The 17881-nt window shown below is 28.1% G+C and overlaps 4 protein-coding genes across 6 annotated transcripts in view; 2 read left to right on the top strand and 2 right to left on the bottom strand.

Annotated features, from left to right (window-relative positions):
• Positions 1-16211, top strand: part of LOC125824540 (probable E3 ubiquitin-protein ligase RHY1A) — a 293655-nt gene extending 277444 nt beyond the window's left edge. For both annotated transcript variants that reach the window (XM_049503941.1, XM_049503940.1), the window contains exons 2-4: positions 14401-14620; positions 15004-15119; positions 15715-16211. In XM_049503941.1, the coding sequence (XP_049359898.1) occupies positions 14453-14620; positions 15004-15119; positions 15715-16027 (597 nt within the window). In that variant the 5' untranslated portion in view covers positions 14401-14452 and the 3' untranslated portion in view covers positions 16028-16211. The remainder of the gene's footprint in view (positions 1-14400; positions 14621-15003; positions 15120-15714) is intronic.
• Positions 1-17881, bottom strand: part of LOC125824498 (uncharacterized) — a 263589-nt gene that overhangs the window by 229424 nt on the left and 16284 nt on the right. The gene's annotated exons all lie outside the window — the stretch shown is intronic.
• Positions 6782-7219, bottom strand: LOC125824630 (uncharacterized). The gene has a single exon (XM_049504029.1). It carries the CDS (start codon positions 7217-7219, stop codon positions 6782-6784), a length of 438 nt encoding a protein of 145 aa, XP_049359986.1.
• On the top strand, positions 9667-11538 carry LOC125824554 (uncharacterized). The gene is made up of 3 exons (XM_049503956.1): positions 9667-10009; positions 10501-10616; positions 11134-11538. Exons 1-3 carry the CDS (start codon positions 9845-9847, stop codon positions 11183-11185), a joined length of 333 nt encoding a protein of 110 aa, XP_049359913.1. The 5' UTR covers positions 9667-9844; the 3' UTR covers positions 11186-11538.

The following is a 17881-nucleotide window of genomic DNA, read 5'->3' as shown; positions in this document are numbered from 1 at the left end:
CCCCTCCCAAAAAAAAATATTCTCATCTGTTTGCTCTTTTGGTGACTCAAATTCACACCTTAGGATTGGAATTGAGGGGCAACTCTCTCTTGTACTCTTCGATTTCTTCATACGTTAAATATTTCTTTATATTTTACATTATCTTAGTGAAAATTTAAACTCCGCATTTTGTTCTCCTCCTTATATATACACAAGGTAAAGAGATCAAACGTTCTTACACTTACTATTTATTATGGATAGCTACATAAATTAAAAAGGTGATCTCTCTCTATATATATATCATGATTTCGATATTATGTTATGTATTTGCTATGCATTTTTTCGGTATTCCATATTTATAAGAAAATGTTCGAATATGAAGTAGACAAGTACCATATTGAAGTACATAATTACAAATACAATTCATATATATTACTTATTACAGCACTAACATATTTATAAATTAGTATTAGCAAAACTAATTATTGAGACATTGAAATTTTGATTACTTTATTTTTGATGAAAAATGTCTTTTCTTGTGTAATTGATTAACGAAAGAAATTGCTTGTACTTCCTTTTGAATAATTTCACATGTTTAAGGTGTTAATATGATATAAATGAGATGTTTCTTGAAAAAACAGAAGTCATAACTATATTCTTTATTGAATGAAAATCAAAATTAAATAAATTGTGATTATTAATTTATTATACCGAAAAATATCAAAATCAAATTTTAAATTATCGAAGCATGCTGAATTTATATGATATAATATTTTTAAAATTACTAAATTCAAAATTTTCAATATCATACCATGTGCACCCCTTAGACGAAAGGACTAGATAATAAATAGTACAAGTGAAGTGAAACACTTGAACAATTGTTTGAATTTGATGTTACTATTATTCTTAGGCCAAATAAGCAAATGCCATGAGCTCTTGTCCATTCAATTTGCAATATTCTTCCTACTATTACAACCTCGATATCGTATCCTATGCTTCTCTCTTGTTTTATTAGCGATGATCGATTCATAATTTAAATATCATGAGTTTTATTAATATTTATTTGTCTAATTTTTTAATGACGATGCAAATGATTGGAATTGGTTCATGAACTTATCGGTAAAAATTTAAATTTGTTAGTAGTAAATTTCATTTAGACATTCGAATTATGACATGTTTCAAACGAGTATCAATCTGAATGTATAATGAAGTGTTTGTATTCGACGCTTCTATCTACATTTTTTTATTATTCTTTTTATCCATGTTTTCACACAGAAAATGTCACTTCTTTTTATTATACACATCTGAATCAATTATAATACACCTATAGTTTTACGACTAACTAACACTAAAGAAAATGTTTGCAAATAGTTGTAACTTTGTAAGGAGATGTCATGTTTTGTTACTTTTCTATAGTAGAATAATAAAACAAAAATTCAAAGCACAAAAAGAGGGCAAATGCATGCACCAAAATTGTTATAGCTTGCCAGCGTACGTTTAAGATGAAGTCATACTTATTTTGGTAGACATTTTTTAATCATATTTTATTTGGTTGTGTGAATGAGTGGATGCACATGAGTATAATATGCATATTCAGTATAATCTCGTAAATGGGTTATGAGAAGGGTGGGATATAAGAAGATCTTATTTTTATAGTCCTATATATTTTGTGAGACATAGAGAGATTATTTTTGATAAATCACCAACTTAGAAAAGTAATTTTAAAGACAAATTCGATAAATACAAGTGTCTATTGAGTTTGATCGTGTGAACGAGCGAATGCACATGAACATAGCATATTCAGTATAATCTCGTAAATGAGCTATGAGAAGGGTGAGATATAAGAAGACCTTACTTTTATAGTACTATATATTTTGTGAGACGTACAAAGCTATTTTCATTAAACCACGAAAGAAAAGTAATTTTAAAGACAAAATTGATAAAAGATATGACGAAAAGCACCAAAGTTGTTTTAGCTTTCCAACGTACGTTTAAAATGAAGTCATGCTAGTCAATAGTCATACTGATTTTGGTAGATAGTCTATCATATTTTGTTTGGTTGTGTGATCCGGCGTATGCACACACATAACATATTCATATTCAGTATGATCTCACAAATGAAGTACGAAAAGGGTGAAATATTAGAAGAATAGAGCAATTATTTTCTATAAATCTTCGACTTAAAAAAACCAATTTTTAAACATATTTGATAAATACAAAAATAAAAGACATGACAAATACCAATTTATCGAATATACTAAAATAATGAATTAACTAATCTGACGAAATATTATAACGTTTATCCCATCCTACGTACCAAACGAGCATAATATAGTTGGGGATTATATTATTCTTTATTATAGACCAAACGACCATAATATAGTTGGGGATTATATTATTCTTTATAGATAATTTTGTGTGTTAAGGAAACTTTGAAGGGTAGTTGAGTCCTAATTGGCACATCATGATGATGACTCATGCCCCACATCATCACTAAAGTTATATTCTTGTTGATGAACATCTTATTTCTTGGTATCTACTCTAGTGCTTTTTACCTAAAGATTCGAACTACCAAACAATTGTGAGCTCTAAATTTATCTTTTTTTAATTAAGTTCGATATACAAAATTTATTGATTCGACTAATTCAGACATATATATATCACATAACATTGATTTAAGAGGGCGAAGTGCAAGGATAGTTAGCCTTTCTTGGGTCCTCCTTAAAGTTGCAATCAAGATTTGTAACTTACACTAATTCGAATTTTAGAACACAATATTTTGAAATTTTGAGCTGAAAAATTGAATTTCAAGACAGATATGAGTGCTTGCAACAATATACTCAATGTAATCTAATAAGTTGTGAGGGGGGGGATAGCGTGTACGTAACATTACTCCTACCATATGATATTAGAAATATTATTTCAATAGACCCTCTAATATCAAAAAACAAGTATATAAAATACAATCGTAAAGAAACCATGCTTAAAACAATTAAGAAGAGAATAAGTGACAACAACATATACTACATTAACTGAAGCAAAGGAAACAATATGTAATATTTAAATTACAAAACAAGATAGTAGAAAAGTAATACTAATAAGAAAACTAGACAACTCTCGCCCCCTTGACCTGCTAATCTTCTATTCAAATCTACAACCTCTATATCTTCCTATCTAGGTAATGTCCTTGATAAAATGTAGCCTCCAAAAATCCTAACTGAAATAAAACTCATCTTCTAGAGTCCTACAAAATTTCAATGTCTACGAAAGGATGGAACCAAACTTGCATTAAAAAAATTTAATTTGGCAAAATAGTAGTTGCAAAAGAATGGCAATATTTTCCACTTTAAGAACCTTAGATATTTTTGACCCTAAAAGATATTGGGTATTGAGATATTGCAAAGGAATACATTTTGGCAAAACATTATGCCATTAATATGCTTGTCTTGGGCCATGAAAAGACATTAGTGAAAGTGACAGAATTTCATCTACATTCAAAAACTATATGATAATGTTACTCTATATATACTTTGGCAAATTTTTATTAGTTTGTTCTTACTTTTATAATAGTAAAAAGGAGATAGTAGTAAAATTGAAGAGGAAAACACATATACCCTTTGATGTTGACTAGAGACCAACTTGAACTAGCATTAAACCAAATTGTCAATTCAATTATAGTAACAACAATAATAGTGTGATTTTATTAGGGGTCTTAGAAAAGTAAAATATATGTAAGCCTTATTCTTATTTTTCTGAGGACTAAAAAATTGTATATGATAGACCTCGACTCAAGCAATACCAAAACTAAGGTCTCAAATCTCAATAGACTTGAAATTTACATGTCAATTTTCATCTCTCCTTGTCAAAGATTTTGTAAATTATAGCCTCTACAATAGTATTGTTTAATATTAAAAGATCGATAAGTTTATTTATCGAGTATCTGCTACCCCATCAAAACATGTATAGGGAAACTCTCTCATCAAAGATTGAGCAAATCGAAAGAAATTACTTAATATTTTTATCTCTATTGGAATTTGAACCTTAATGTTCTCCATATTTTACCGATCATTACGTTATGTACATACTTACATCTCGTATTCATACCTATAGTATAAGAGAAATTCTAATTTAGAGCAATTTCTCTTCTATAATTCTTACGTAACGTAAATAAATTAATCGAATCACTGATTACTGAATATATAGGATGGTGATATGAAACTGTTTTTTTTAGTGTTTTTCATTAACCTGTTTTAAGAAATATATCCAAAAGATATTTTAGCATTATGAGGGTTAGGAATATAAAAGTAGGATTCCCTAGGCTTCCATGTTTGTGAGATCTATGAAACTTTTTAGCTTTGGGACCAAGGTAGGAATGAAAGAATCTTGCTTAAAAATCAACAATAATTTCTGTCTATGTAAAATTTATTGTTTATTTTTACTTATCTTATTTTATTTTATCAAAATTTAATTAGTTTTTAAAATTAAATTTAGATATCTATAAATTACACGAAAAAAATACTATATGTTACATTCTTATTCATATAATGAAAAAATATATTTTAGAATATTGATCAAAGTTTATGCAATTTGATTTTTGAATTTAAAATATGACAAGTAAAAATAATCAAAACCGAGGAAGTATTAACTAAAAAGAGTAATTTAACCAAAAGTAAATATGGAAACTAATATAGTAAGTAAGTAACTATATTTTCTTACTTTAATAATTGTAGTAGTTTATTACTTTACAATTCATCATTCATCCTGTTTATTAATCATTTTGATAAACAATTATGATTCCCAATTACAGTTTAAAGTTAATTCATTTTTACCAATGTACCAACCAACAACTAATGACAAAAAAAGCAAAAGTGAAAAACTCTTAAACATTCTAAGAGCATATTTTTATTACATCAAAAAAACAAGCTATCACTAAAAAAAAACTTTACCATTTCCTCCTTTAATGAGCTACACACAAAGTGAAGTCTAATTAATCAAATTAGTAAATTTTGAATAATAAATAAGTTAAGAAAAATAGAAAATTATCACTTAGTGATGATTAATAACAAATTAAATTTACTCACATTCAATATTAACAAAAAAAATTATATTTATTTGCGACTCAACATTAAATATCAATATTTTAAAAGGCAACTTTCATGAGAATCACTCTCGGGTTCGTCCCGAGACAATGCACTAACAAAATGTATTGAGGCTTATATGGGAGGCATAATTTTGTGAAGCTTACGTCTTAAGCGCTCAATTGTATGCTCTAAATATGTTCGGGGTTCGGAGGTGCTCTCCTAACAACTTTACATAAATTATGTGTTAAATTCTTCAATTAACACTATTGATTCTCATAATACTTTAATAAGTGAATGATATTTAATAGTTTGTTTTTATCTATAGAACTAAAAAGATTGAGAGTAACTCAAATAACAAGTTATGATATTATATATTCACTATTTAGAAATATCATGAGGGTGAATTTCATTTTTACATTTATTTTAAAAATACATAGCGAAATTTTTTTAATCTCTACTTATCAATGATCTTCATGTTTTTTCTCTCTCTATAGTATCAAACTTATCATATGATTATTTTATTATTTCTCTATTTAAAAGTATTTTTGTTAATATTCATGAAAGAGTGTTGTTTTATTTATAATACTAATAAACTTTATTTTCTTTTAGGGAGATTAGCATGCGAGTTAGAGCTGATCATAGTTATGGTTAAAAAGTTAAACTGAATCACAATTTGAATCAAATCGATTGAAATAATTGATATTTGATTTGGTTTGGTTTGGCTAGATTTTGTTTTAAATTTTAAAATCGATACTATTTAGTTTGATTTTGATTTTACAAAAAAAATCCGCAAAACTAACTAAATCGAACTGAGAAATTATATATATAAATTTTTTATAATTATTTTAAATTCCAATTACCTTAGTCTTTAATTTTACCATTTTCTCAAGCCTAACACTTGAATTTTAGTGTATCATGACTTTTTGCTTAACTAAATCACTTTGATTGTGTAATAAAAACTCTAGTATTGCTTAATAGAATCCACAACATTTTTCTTGTGGATTGTTCATGTATTAGGTTTTTGTATCTATCAAAATGCATATGCCTTCAACAAACTTATTACTTTCAAATCGAAAAAACCAAAAATCGTACCAAATCAAACCAAACTAACATTATTTTTTTGTTTGGTTTAAGAAATTTAAAAACCAACTAAATCGACTTGATTTTAATTTTAACCAATAACCGATCCGAATCAAATCATAAACACCCCTAGTACAAGTAATATATTTTAACAAAATGTAATTTTTTTATTATTTGAAGGCTAACATGTTAGAGTTTCTCTGCTTCTCATAGTAACTTTTATATCATTACATTATTTACACTTATAAAATCATGTTAATTAAAAAAATTATTTTCTATGAATGTATTTAATTATGTTTTATAATTTTTATGTTATTCCTCCGCAATGAATAAAATATCTAATCTTACGTCCCCATCTTTTAAACATCAACAACATATCCCATATATCTCAAAAGATGTCGTGTAGGTAGAGAGATTGTTTACGACGAAAGCATAAAATAAGAAGTTATATTAAATATATAGTAGGTTTTTTTTTTTTCTTTTTTTTATAGATTCAAAAGTTTCATTTGTGTACAAAATTAAGCTCAGTAAGTGTAAGCTTTTATCCCCTGTATTTGTACTATATACTACTACTAATATATTTGCAGAAAAATAAAAACGACAAAAAAAACAAAACCCTCACCAGTAACCACCGCCGTTACTCATAAACCAGCGGCAGCAATACCCAAATTCTTCACCGGCGGCGGGGGAGGCGATGGCGACTGAGGAAGTCTAGAAGAGAAATTCGTTAAAGGAGCTTCATCTTCGAAATTCAACGAGTAACTCAACGGGTCATAACGGAACTCAGCAGATGAGTGTCGTTTATGGCGATTTCCGTTTCCGTTCCCGTAACTGATGAAATTGAAGATCGTACGGCACTTGTCTTTGATATCAGGCTTGATCCAGATCAGCGACGGGTTTTCATCGGAGGACGACGGTAGCCGCCGCGGCGGAGGGTGGTAGTCGAGGGAGTGAACTTGGGTTGCGGTGGTTGTGGTGGTGTTGCGATGGGTGAAACAGCAGGAGAAGCAGAGTGAGTTTTTGAGTTTTTGTTTGAGAGATGGTGGAGATGTGGGTATGGTGAATTCATCGTCCTCCATTGGAGAGGCTTGTGAGTGAGTGAGAGAGAAAATGTGGAGAATGTGAAGGAGTTTCTAATTTTTATCTATTTGTATGGGGAATTTTATTTGTTTGTATACTAAAAATATTATTCATTTTTGTTTGTTCATTTTAATCACTTTTGTTTGTTCATTATATTAAAGAAAAAATTATTTAATTATACTAAATAATGATATATTGTTCACTAATTAATAATTTCATACTATATTTCAAGTAAGATATACCTAGATACGAGAGAAGGAGGGAGGCGAGCGAAATAATTTATGTATTCCAGATACTTATGAATCAACTAGATACCTATGGTATATCCGATACATTTTGAAATAAATATATAGTGAAATAAATATATAGGGAGAGAGAATGAGTGAGTGAGGTAGGAGAGAGAGAGTCAGATATATGCAAGTCTACTTAAATACTGTGTATGTAGAACAAATTACACTTATATTTTACCTCATGTATTCGAGATACATGTTTATGAACGCGTCAAATATATGTATTCAAAGTCCAAATTCTGATAAGATTCATAATATTGAGAACTAGCGTAGGAAAATAATTTACTCCTAAACTAATGAGATTTATGTTGTTTGCCCTTATATCAAAATTCGATGACAATTTTTACTTATTCAAAATTGGAAAATTAAGAGACTAACCTATTTTACTCTTATTCTAAAACTAGTTATCGATAGCTCATATTGTGTACGATTTCAATAGCATAATTTTATATCTATAATGAATTTAAGTCCTATTTATAGAGTGTATTAGCTCAAAAATAATAGCAAAATATTAAGAAAAGTAATTAATCATACTTCAATTTTCTTCATTTAAGACCTTAATTTATTTCAAATACTTTTCATTTTATTTGAATTAATAAAAGTAAAAATTATATTATTTTAAAAAAATATCCAAAATAATGTCCATATTCAAATATACTAAAATTTTAAAAACGAGCTAGAAAACAAGTTATAAATTGTTCATACTAAAATATGCAATAGGCTAAAATAATATGACGTGTCAATCTTTACGGTTACAAAATAAATTTGTCTACATTAACTTTTAACACGTTTCACCTTAATAAATACGAAAATACAAAAATAATATATATCAATTTAACTTATGTTTAGTGTGGTATATAAATTCTTTAGAAATTGAAATCATGTTCAAGTATAAATTATGAGATATTATGATATTAAAATATAAAATTTTACCTTGCAAATAATTATTTGTCACGAGGGACATAAATTAAAAACCAGTACAAAATTTGAACAAAAGTGCAAATGTTCACGTCTTCATGTGTAGCCCAAATGTAGGCCATGTTATACAATATTCGTGGCCCAAACAGAAGTTGGCCCAATAATTATTTGTTACCAACTTGGCCCAATTTTATCTATAGTTTTGATTTTTGTGCACAATTGATAGTAAAAATGCATCTTCGAATTATGCAGGCAAGTGATGATAAATCGATATGACTTTATGTTATATAAAATCTAGTTATCATCTTAACAGTTGAAATACTTACAAATCGTGTTAGATTATCATGATTTCAAAGCTACAAACAATGAAGGAAAAATAAATAAATACCATTTCAGAATAGTCACGATAGTTCAATATGACTTCATGTTATATTTTAATTGTAATTCGCAGCAAACATCCCCTTTTTTTGCCATCTAATTCGGTATAATTAGTCATTTTCGATATACAATTAGCCATTTTATACATTTCGGTATAAAATGTGTTTGTGTTTGTATAAAACAAGAGAAAAGTATATATACAGATACAAATACATATATTTTCGTCCTATACACTTATAATTATACAAATACATATCTTATTATACAAATTACAATGTATAAATGAATTTATATAAAATTGAACAATTTGTATAAAATTAAATGTTTGTAGCGAATTATACAAATCAAAAGCTTCGTAGCAAACATAAAATTTGCATGGAATGCAATTATGCAAACTATAAGTATAAACATACAAATATGATTTTTATGTTTGCTATATGTGAAAGTTACTCAATATTAAAGGATAACAATCCACGGGACTTCCCGCGCAATTTCATGGCCCATTTTTCTCACCTTCTAAGAAGCCCATAAGTTCATTGGGCCTCATCTGGCCCAAATGCCTTTCTTTGTTCTCTTTTTAGAGAACTCATCTCAACCCTTTTTTCTTTAATTTATTTCTTGCCACCTATCAACATAAAAAATAAAAATAAAGGACATTTCTTATGTTACATTGGAATTATCTCCCATATTCAATAAGACTAAAGAAGAAAAATATATTATTTAAAAATTACGCAAAATTGACTCAACATAACTCAATGATTGAACTAATTTTGGACTAGTCTAAAAAAAAAACAATAAAGAAATTGTACCAAAAGTCTTGTGAAGTTTCCCACATCCTTCCTATCACCTTCCTTCGTAAATTCTATTTATTAATCAACTCTATAGAAAAAATAAATATATAGTACTATAGAAGAAGAAGTTAGGCCTATTAATTTCTTTGAATTTTTTTTGAAATATTGGATATTTTGATATCAAAAGAGTTCCTTCATCTTGAAATCTGAATAATATTCATTTTCTTGTATCATATTACTAGTAAAAATGGCAGGTATGCTTGCTGGTGTTGAATGTGCTAGAAGAAGAAAATTTCATAAAAATAGTGGCTTGTTAGATTCATCATATAATATATCTTCATCCACAAGAAGATCTTTTCTTTGTCTATACACAAGTAGCCATGAACATAATCTTACCTCAAGATTTTCCAAGGTACAAGCGTAGTCAGTCGACTATTCTTCATTGAAAAATTATATTATATATTTTTTGTTTGATTAGATTAGATGTACTTGTACAAATGAATCTAGGAAGAATTATGTAGTTGAATTCATTACAAAAAATATTTAAAATATATACATATAACAAGATTATATTCATTCTGAATCAATGCATCTCTAAATATTGAAATCGTCTCTATGGATCTATCCAAGATTAGATTCTTGTGTTTTTACTAGCAAGATATAAATTCATATCTTTTGAAGTGTAGTCTTTTTTCGAATTCTGCATAATTAATTTAAAATTACTTTTACAAACCGAATTATCTTTTTATACATATAACACGATTATAATTATTCTGAATCTATCACCTTTAGATATTGAATTCACCTATATTGATCTATCAAAAATTAGTTTTTTTTTTTTTTTTTGTGTTTGTAATGAATAATGATATTAAAACTCTTTTTTTTTATTTTTTGAATGAACAGGAAAGAAATGCAACAAGCCAAGAATATGAAGATGAGAAATTAGGTGAAGTTGCAAGAGAAGCCAAGCAAAGGCTGGATGAGAGGCTCAGTTCCCAATGGAAATCACAAAATAAGAGGTCATAAATCTTGATCCAAATTACTCACTTTTTCTTCTTGGCGCATGTTAGCAGGACCTCACTCTTCATGCTAATTTGTACCCCGCCCATCTCGTAGAACAAAAAAGCAGAATCGTATAATTCAGATACCTAATTAAATAAATAAATAAAAGATCGAAATAGTCGAAATGGCCTATTTTATCCCCGAACCCCAACCCAAACACCATGGATATATACCCAATCCAAAATAGAATCGTATGATTCAGATACTTGATTAAATAAACAATTAAGTGATAGAGATAATTGGGATGACCTATTCCAACCCCCTTTATTTGACCCTTTATCCTCATGATTTAACCTTGACCTCAACTTCATTTTTGTTGGCGCACATTAGCAGAACCTCATTATTCTTGCTAACATGCGCACCCTACCCACGCACCCACCTTAAATTCCTTATTTCTATTATTTCTCTGACCCTTTTATCCTCATGATGCTGATTGTGTTTTTCATTTTATTTTTTTGGTGTAATTGAATTCAGGAGTGCCAAGGGATTCAAAAGTCTAGGGCAATTGAGGGGCCTGATTTGCTGACAAATGGTTTGACCAATATTGAAGTTGTAGTTGAGAAAGAAAAAGACTATTTTTAATACTTCAATTAGCATCTACGATCCTAAATCAATAGAATGCGTGACATGTATCTTTCATACACATATTTATAGTTAAACAATATGTGTTCTTTGTTTCTCACTTGAGACGATGTGAGATACATGTGACAACTTGAGGAATTAGGATAATTTTGATTGCTAAACCGAGTTTTGCTGAATTGATATTTGATTGAACATCAAGTGTAAACAATAATTTTATCTTTTACGAGTGCTCTTTAATGTACTTGCAAATAGTGTGTAAGATTTCTTGTAATGAAGCTAATTGACTAATATGTTTTTGAAAAAAAAAGATTTAATTAGAAGTTTCATAACTCTAATCTGCTATCAAACTATACTAATTAATTTCATAATAATACCAAAAAAAAGATTTTGAAATATCTTTTAGCTTTTTCATTGTTTTGGGTGTACAAATAAATGTTAGTGGGATTAATTATTCATGAACCCCACATATAACATTTGGAAGAATATACAGCTCACAAGTCACAACTATTTTTATTATATACATAAGAAACAATCATTGAGGTCCTTTAGAATCACTTGTGTAAATATCATTATAGGAAGATCAATCAATTATTAAAATAAAAAATAAAGAAACAAGAAACAATAAGATCAGAATCTCTATAATTTAACTACAGAATAATATCTCAAAATAATAGTAAATTTTGCTATATTAGAATTAATAAAGAATATTCAGAATGAAAAAAAAAACAGAAACTAAGATGCATGTTATTACATGTAAGAATAATTTACAATTATTTCTAGATTTTTTTTATTGTAAGAAAAAATAAATTTATTGGTAAATAAAGGTTATATTATGACAATCATATATTAAAGGCTACCCAATGGACTTATGGACAACAAGTTATTATATGCATATTATATTTAAAAATTATGTACAATAAAAATAATTTATATTAAAATCTTGTTAAGCGGATCAAAAAAATCAAAGACCACCCTTAAAGTATATATAACAAACTAAATTACCTATTTCCTTTTGTTTGCTTTATTAAATAATAAAAAAGATTCATTTTATTTAAATCTTCATAAAAGTTTATAGAATATCATTTGATCTATTTTATACTTTATTGTTTAGCAGCCTTTAATATTTTATTAGATTTTGACAGGCTATCTCTTTTATATATTTTTAAAAAAATATGGTATCTTTGATTATGTAATCTCAACTTTGATTATAACACTAATAAAAATAATATAATAAGATAGTACCTTTCATTGTATGCTACAAATTAAAATTACTTTCATTAAAAATAAAGTTAGATTCATAATTTAAATTTTATAATTCGAGAAGCCATTGAATTCACGAATCATTTTAGTTACTTTTTTGAAATTTAATAAATATATAAATTTATTATTACCATTTTAATACGTTTACAAAATCTAAACCGAAAGCTAGTTGTGAGGAGAAGAGAATAGACTAGGAATGTTGTGTTGTTAGGTGATCAAAGCTGTAATTCTCGTTTGTTATCAATGATAATGTTCACAGTTGTTACAAAAAAAAAAAAAAAATCTAAATCGAAAGCTATTTTATTTGGATTTTCTTTTTGTATATTCCGTATTCAGTTGAAAACAGAAAATAAATCTAATACATTAAGTAACTTTTATAAGATAACAAAAGAGAGAAATGAACTATTTTAATTTACTTATATAAATTGTAAAAGAAAAATATTTTAAATGAATGATTCCTTTTTTTTTCAAACATTTAATTTCATTAAAAATATAAAACTGAACGACAGAACATATGTCGAATCATGTGTACAGTTCGCCAATGATAATGTTTGCTCGCCAATTATATTAAATTATTAGTTTAGTTTAATTTGATTTTTTAAAGTTTGATTTTGATAATTTGACGGTGATTATAATTTGTTCGATTGCGACTTACATATACTTATGTAATAGAGAATTATGAATTTTATCTTTTAAGAAATATTTTAATTATATCATACATTCATACTAACACCTTACACATATAGAAAGATTACATTAATAATTATTATTGAAATTTATGAAGTTAAAAGTTAATTATAGGATGTAAGTGTTTGAAATTAATGAAATTGGAGTCGAAATTATAGTTATATTTTCTGCGAATAAAAAGAGAGTTGAATTTACCTCTTTATATTCACAATATTAGAGTAAGGTAATACATAGTGTCTTCTTTAGATCTCATTTATTATTATTATTGTTGAAAAAAAAACACTTTATTTGAAATTTCTAAAAATGAAATAGTGAAACAATTTAAAAACACTTTTCCAAAATCGAAATCCAACTTCATATTGAATTTGGATAGGTATAAGTGTATAACCAAATATTGATTTTAAAGTAAAGTAAAAATTATTTAAAAGATAAATAATTCTGATGGCTAAATGACTCTTTGTTATAGGTTCTGTCATTGATATAATTCGATGATAAATCTATTACTAGAGGTGAATTTAAAATTTAAAATAAGTATGTATAGAATAAATGTAAATCTAAAATTTAGAAGAACAAAAAAGTATTTATTTTTTTTAAAAAAGGAAAAAAAGTCATGTCCTAATCCTACCACATCCATCTATTATTTAAGTGAAAGATGAAACTAAGTGAAGCTGAAAATGATAGCTTATCAAAAAATGAATATGTTATGGTAGGGACCTCTTTTGTCTACCAAAAAACTTTAGTCCAAAAATTATTAATTTGCCCATCATTTCAAGATTCAATTTATTTTTGCCCCATTATTTCCAAGAAACTTCTTCATTCAAGAGAGGTCTTTTCTATCATTATATATTATAATTATTATTACATAACAAAAACAATAAAATTGACATAGAGTTTTCAATCAAAAGAAAAGACAATTATCCCTATCCTTTCTTTCAATTTATATGAAGATGTTATTACTTAGTCAAATAATCTCTTTTACTACATATTTTTAAATATATTTTAAATTATTAACTATAATTTTCAGAAATATTTTATTTTAAAAATTAAGTATTGACCTTTGTACTACGTTATCATATAAATTCAGACAAAGGAATACTAATAATACACAATGTATAGGAATTGAAATATTTCCTCTGTTTCCTTCACTTTATATACATAGAAAAAAAAGTTGCAAGTGAGTTAGGCCTATATAGTGTAAAACTTTTTGGTTTTTTTCACTATATTTTTCTTCTTCTCTCTTTCCTCTATTGAGTTTTGTGTAAAAATGGCTGGTATGCTTCCTGGTGTTGAATGTGCTAGAAGAAGGAGATTTCATCAAAGTAGTGGATGTATAGATTCATCTAACACCGCTGATTTTTCATCCACAAGAAGGTCTTCTTTTTGTCTATACACAAGTAACCATGAACACCCTTTCAATTCAAGTTCATCCAAGGTACTAATTGATTACCCCCCCCCCCCCTCCCCCCCCAACCCCAATGTTTGTGGATGTAATGATATGATATTAGTATTGAACTTAGATGAGCTTAAATGGAGCGATATGGACAATCAAGATTCATGTAGCCGACTCCTATTACTTACTTGGAATTAAGACATAGTTGTTGTTTGTTATTGTTATTATAATGACAAGATACTATTTCTTGGATGTAATGACATGATATTAGTATTGAACTGAGATGAGCTTAGATGGAGCGATATGAAAAGTCACGATTCATAAATAGTCGATACTAAATTATTTGGATTTGAGGTTTACTTGTTAATTACTATTGTGTTGTTGTACTAATTCTTGTGTGTTTTCTTGCATAATTGAATTAATAGCAAAGGGGTGCAACAAGTCAAGCATATCAAGATGAGAAACTAGGTGAAGCTGCAAGAGAAGCCAAGCAAAGGTTGGATGATAGGCTTAGTGCAAGATGGAAATCACAAAATAAGAGGTGAAAAACTCAATTTGTTCCTTTCTTGATTTAGGTTCATGTTAGCAAAGAGTTTAAATTCTATGTACTCACGGTCACTTTGTATAGAGTAATTAAAGATAAATTTACCAAGTAAAAGCGGTAATACCTTCTTTTTTTTTTTATATAGGCTCGTATTAGTGACGAGTTTAAGTCTTATGCACTCATGAGTAAAAAGATAATAATTACATAATCAGGTCACTTGTAAGGCAACTATAAACAAATAATTGTACTATACTATAATTAGTAACTTAAAAAAGTAGGTACTAGCCCGCCATCACATGTAAAACTAACTATCCGAAGATTGTTTCTAATGGGATAAGGTGGGATATTCAAGACTAAGCCCGAGATAAAATTTATACTGTCAAACTAAAGACGATACAAATTTCTAATTGAGTTTATCCTTTGAATATCTCACTTTACTCCACGTACCAAACTATATAGAAAAACTTAAACCTATTAGGAAAACCACATATAGGAGTAGTTTTTAACTTGCAACTTCAACCATTAATTGTTTGACTCTTTATCCTCATGTCACTAAATTGTATTTTTCTTCTTGTGATGATATTGAATTTAGGAGTCCCAATAATAGACAACCACCAAACCAAAGCCAAGAGATGTTGGATAATAGGCCAAATTTGCAAGGAGAAGTAGTTTCAGGATTAAAGAAAAGTGGATCAAAGAAGTTCAATTGGGCAAAAATGATTTGGAAATCTCAAGAACAAGATGAATGTACAATTTGCTTGGATCAATTCAAGATTAGTGATAACTTAATGCAATTGACATGTGCCCACAAGTTCCATTCCAAGTGTTTGGTGCCATGGCTAGAATCCAATGCACATTGTCCATGTTGTAGAATGACAATAATTTTGACTAGTACTAGTGCATAATTAGGAAATTGGAAGGAAGTTGCATGTCTCTTTCTACAACTTGTAGGTGTCCAAGATTTTCTAAAATGTACAAAAATATATATATAGATATAATAGGTGTCTTGCAATTGAACCTATTGACTATTTTTTTTATCTTTTAAGAAAAAACTTTATGTAGTGTGAGCTGTGGTGGATTGGGAGAATTTGGGTGAGTTTTAATTATTTTGTCTTTAAATATTGTGTGTTATGCCATTAAATTGCTAATGAAATTAAAATACACTTTCTGGTTGAGTGACTATATAAGCAGTCAACTCTTGTCAAAAGCTAGCTCAAAGGAAGGATAATTGCTCAATCCTTATAAGGAATCTAGAGTTTTCATTTCTATCCGATGTGAAATCATTCTCAACGCACCCTCACCCCTCCCTTCATAGCTGGACTAGACATTCTTTATTTGAAGTTCCACTTCGTTTTGTGCGTGTATAATCATGAATCGAGAGAATGTTCACAAGCATGGTCCGAGGCCCCCCACATCTGATCATTAAGTATGACTCTGATACTATGTCAAATTAGATTGGACCTATTCACGCCCTAAAATTAGCTCAAGAAAAAAAGAGAGTATCATTCTCATCAATTTCTCTGTTACAGTAATTGATTTTTGTGAAAATTCCATTATTGATTATCATATGGCAATTGAGTATCAATTGGAACAAGTGATTTAAATCAAACCAAATATCACTATCTGACATTTTTTTTTTTGGATCCCACCATGAAAGAAAATTTTCAATAATTCAATTAGTTTTCACTATCTTGTCTGGTCCAATATAATTATAAAAATAATAATGTATCTTAGTATTATTTTGTTTGCAAGTGGAATTAGGAGTGGACATAAATATCGAATAATTGAAAATATGAACCAAATCAATTCGATTATTTCAGTCCTTCGATTTTTCGATTGATACCGATACTATTTTTTAAAAACTTTGACATTGGAGAGTTTCGATTCTTCAGTTTGTTTTTTTTTGGTTAATCAAAAAATAATATGTATTAAAAAGAATTATTTTTGTCATTTTTACGGTACACTAGTTGATTAATATGATTTGTTAATCAAGTGACTTCCACCTAATCAAATCAAAATGACACTTGACATAAACCAAAAGAAGAAGAAAAAGGTAATCTAATTTGCTATTAATTAATTAGGCCATTAGTGACTTTACTTGTACGAATGGAAACTTTTTTTTTTTTTTTTTTTTTTACCGTGGTTTCCGGGCGTCGCTTTGCGAACCCGACTAGCTGTACCCACCGGGTCCCGCTGTTTCAAGGCGGGTCCACCACGGTTAGTTCCACGGGGCCCTGGAGACGCGGCCGGTTTGTAATGCCTCCAGTGGCCCTGCTGGGGCTCGAACCGTACGAATGGAAACTTATTAATTAGCTTGTGATTTTCGGTACTAATCGCTATTTTGTTACTAATTCTTTAAATTTGGTCATAATAGCCATGTGATGATTACTTAAAATATATGAGGTGAGTGTTGTTTAGTTAATTACAGAAAATTTAATTAATTATTTGATTGAATAATGATGTGTTTTTAAGAAATTTATCCCTTCATTGTATTTGAGGTGTTGAAACGAATAGACTTATTATCAAAATAGCGATACCTCAAATATTAATATAAATTTGTCGAACTTAGACACAATTTTATTTCTACAAAATTATACAGAAGAGGTGCAAAAAGTCGATACTATTGAATTTATAGTCAATGAAAAATATAATAAATAAGTGTGGTGCCTAATTAGAAAGGTCACAATTTATTTAATGTGATAAATATATTGAAAAACATATATAAAGTCACAGAGGGAAACTTAATATATATAATTTTG

This window comes from Solanum verrucosum, unplaced genomic scaffold (assembly GCF_900185275.1).
Source record: "Solanum verrucosum unplaced genomic scaffold, falcon-dt-bn FXZP01000022.1, whole genome shotgun sequence".
NCBI classification, from domain to species: Eukaryota; Viridiplantae; Streptophyta; class Magnoliopsida; order Solanales; family Solanaceae; genus Solanum; species Solanum verrucosum.
The sequence above is the reverse complement of the archived record's forward strand: the minus strand, read 5'-3'. Positions and strand labels throughout refer to the sequence as shown.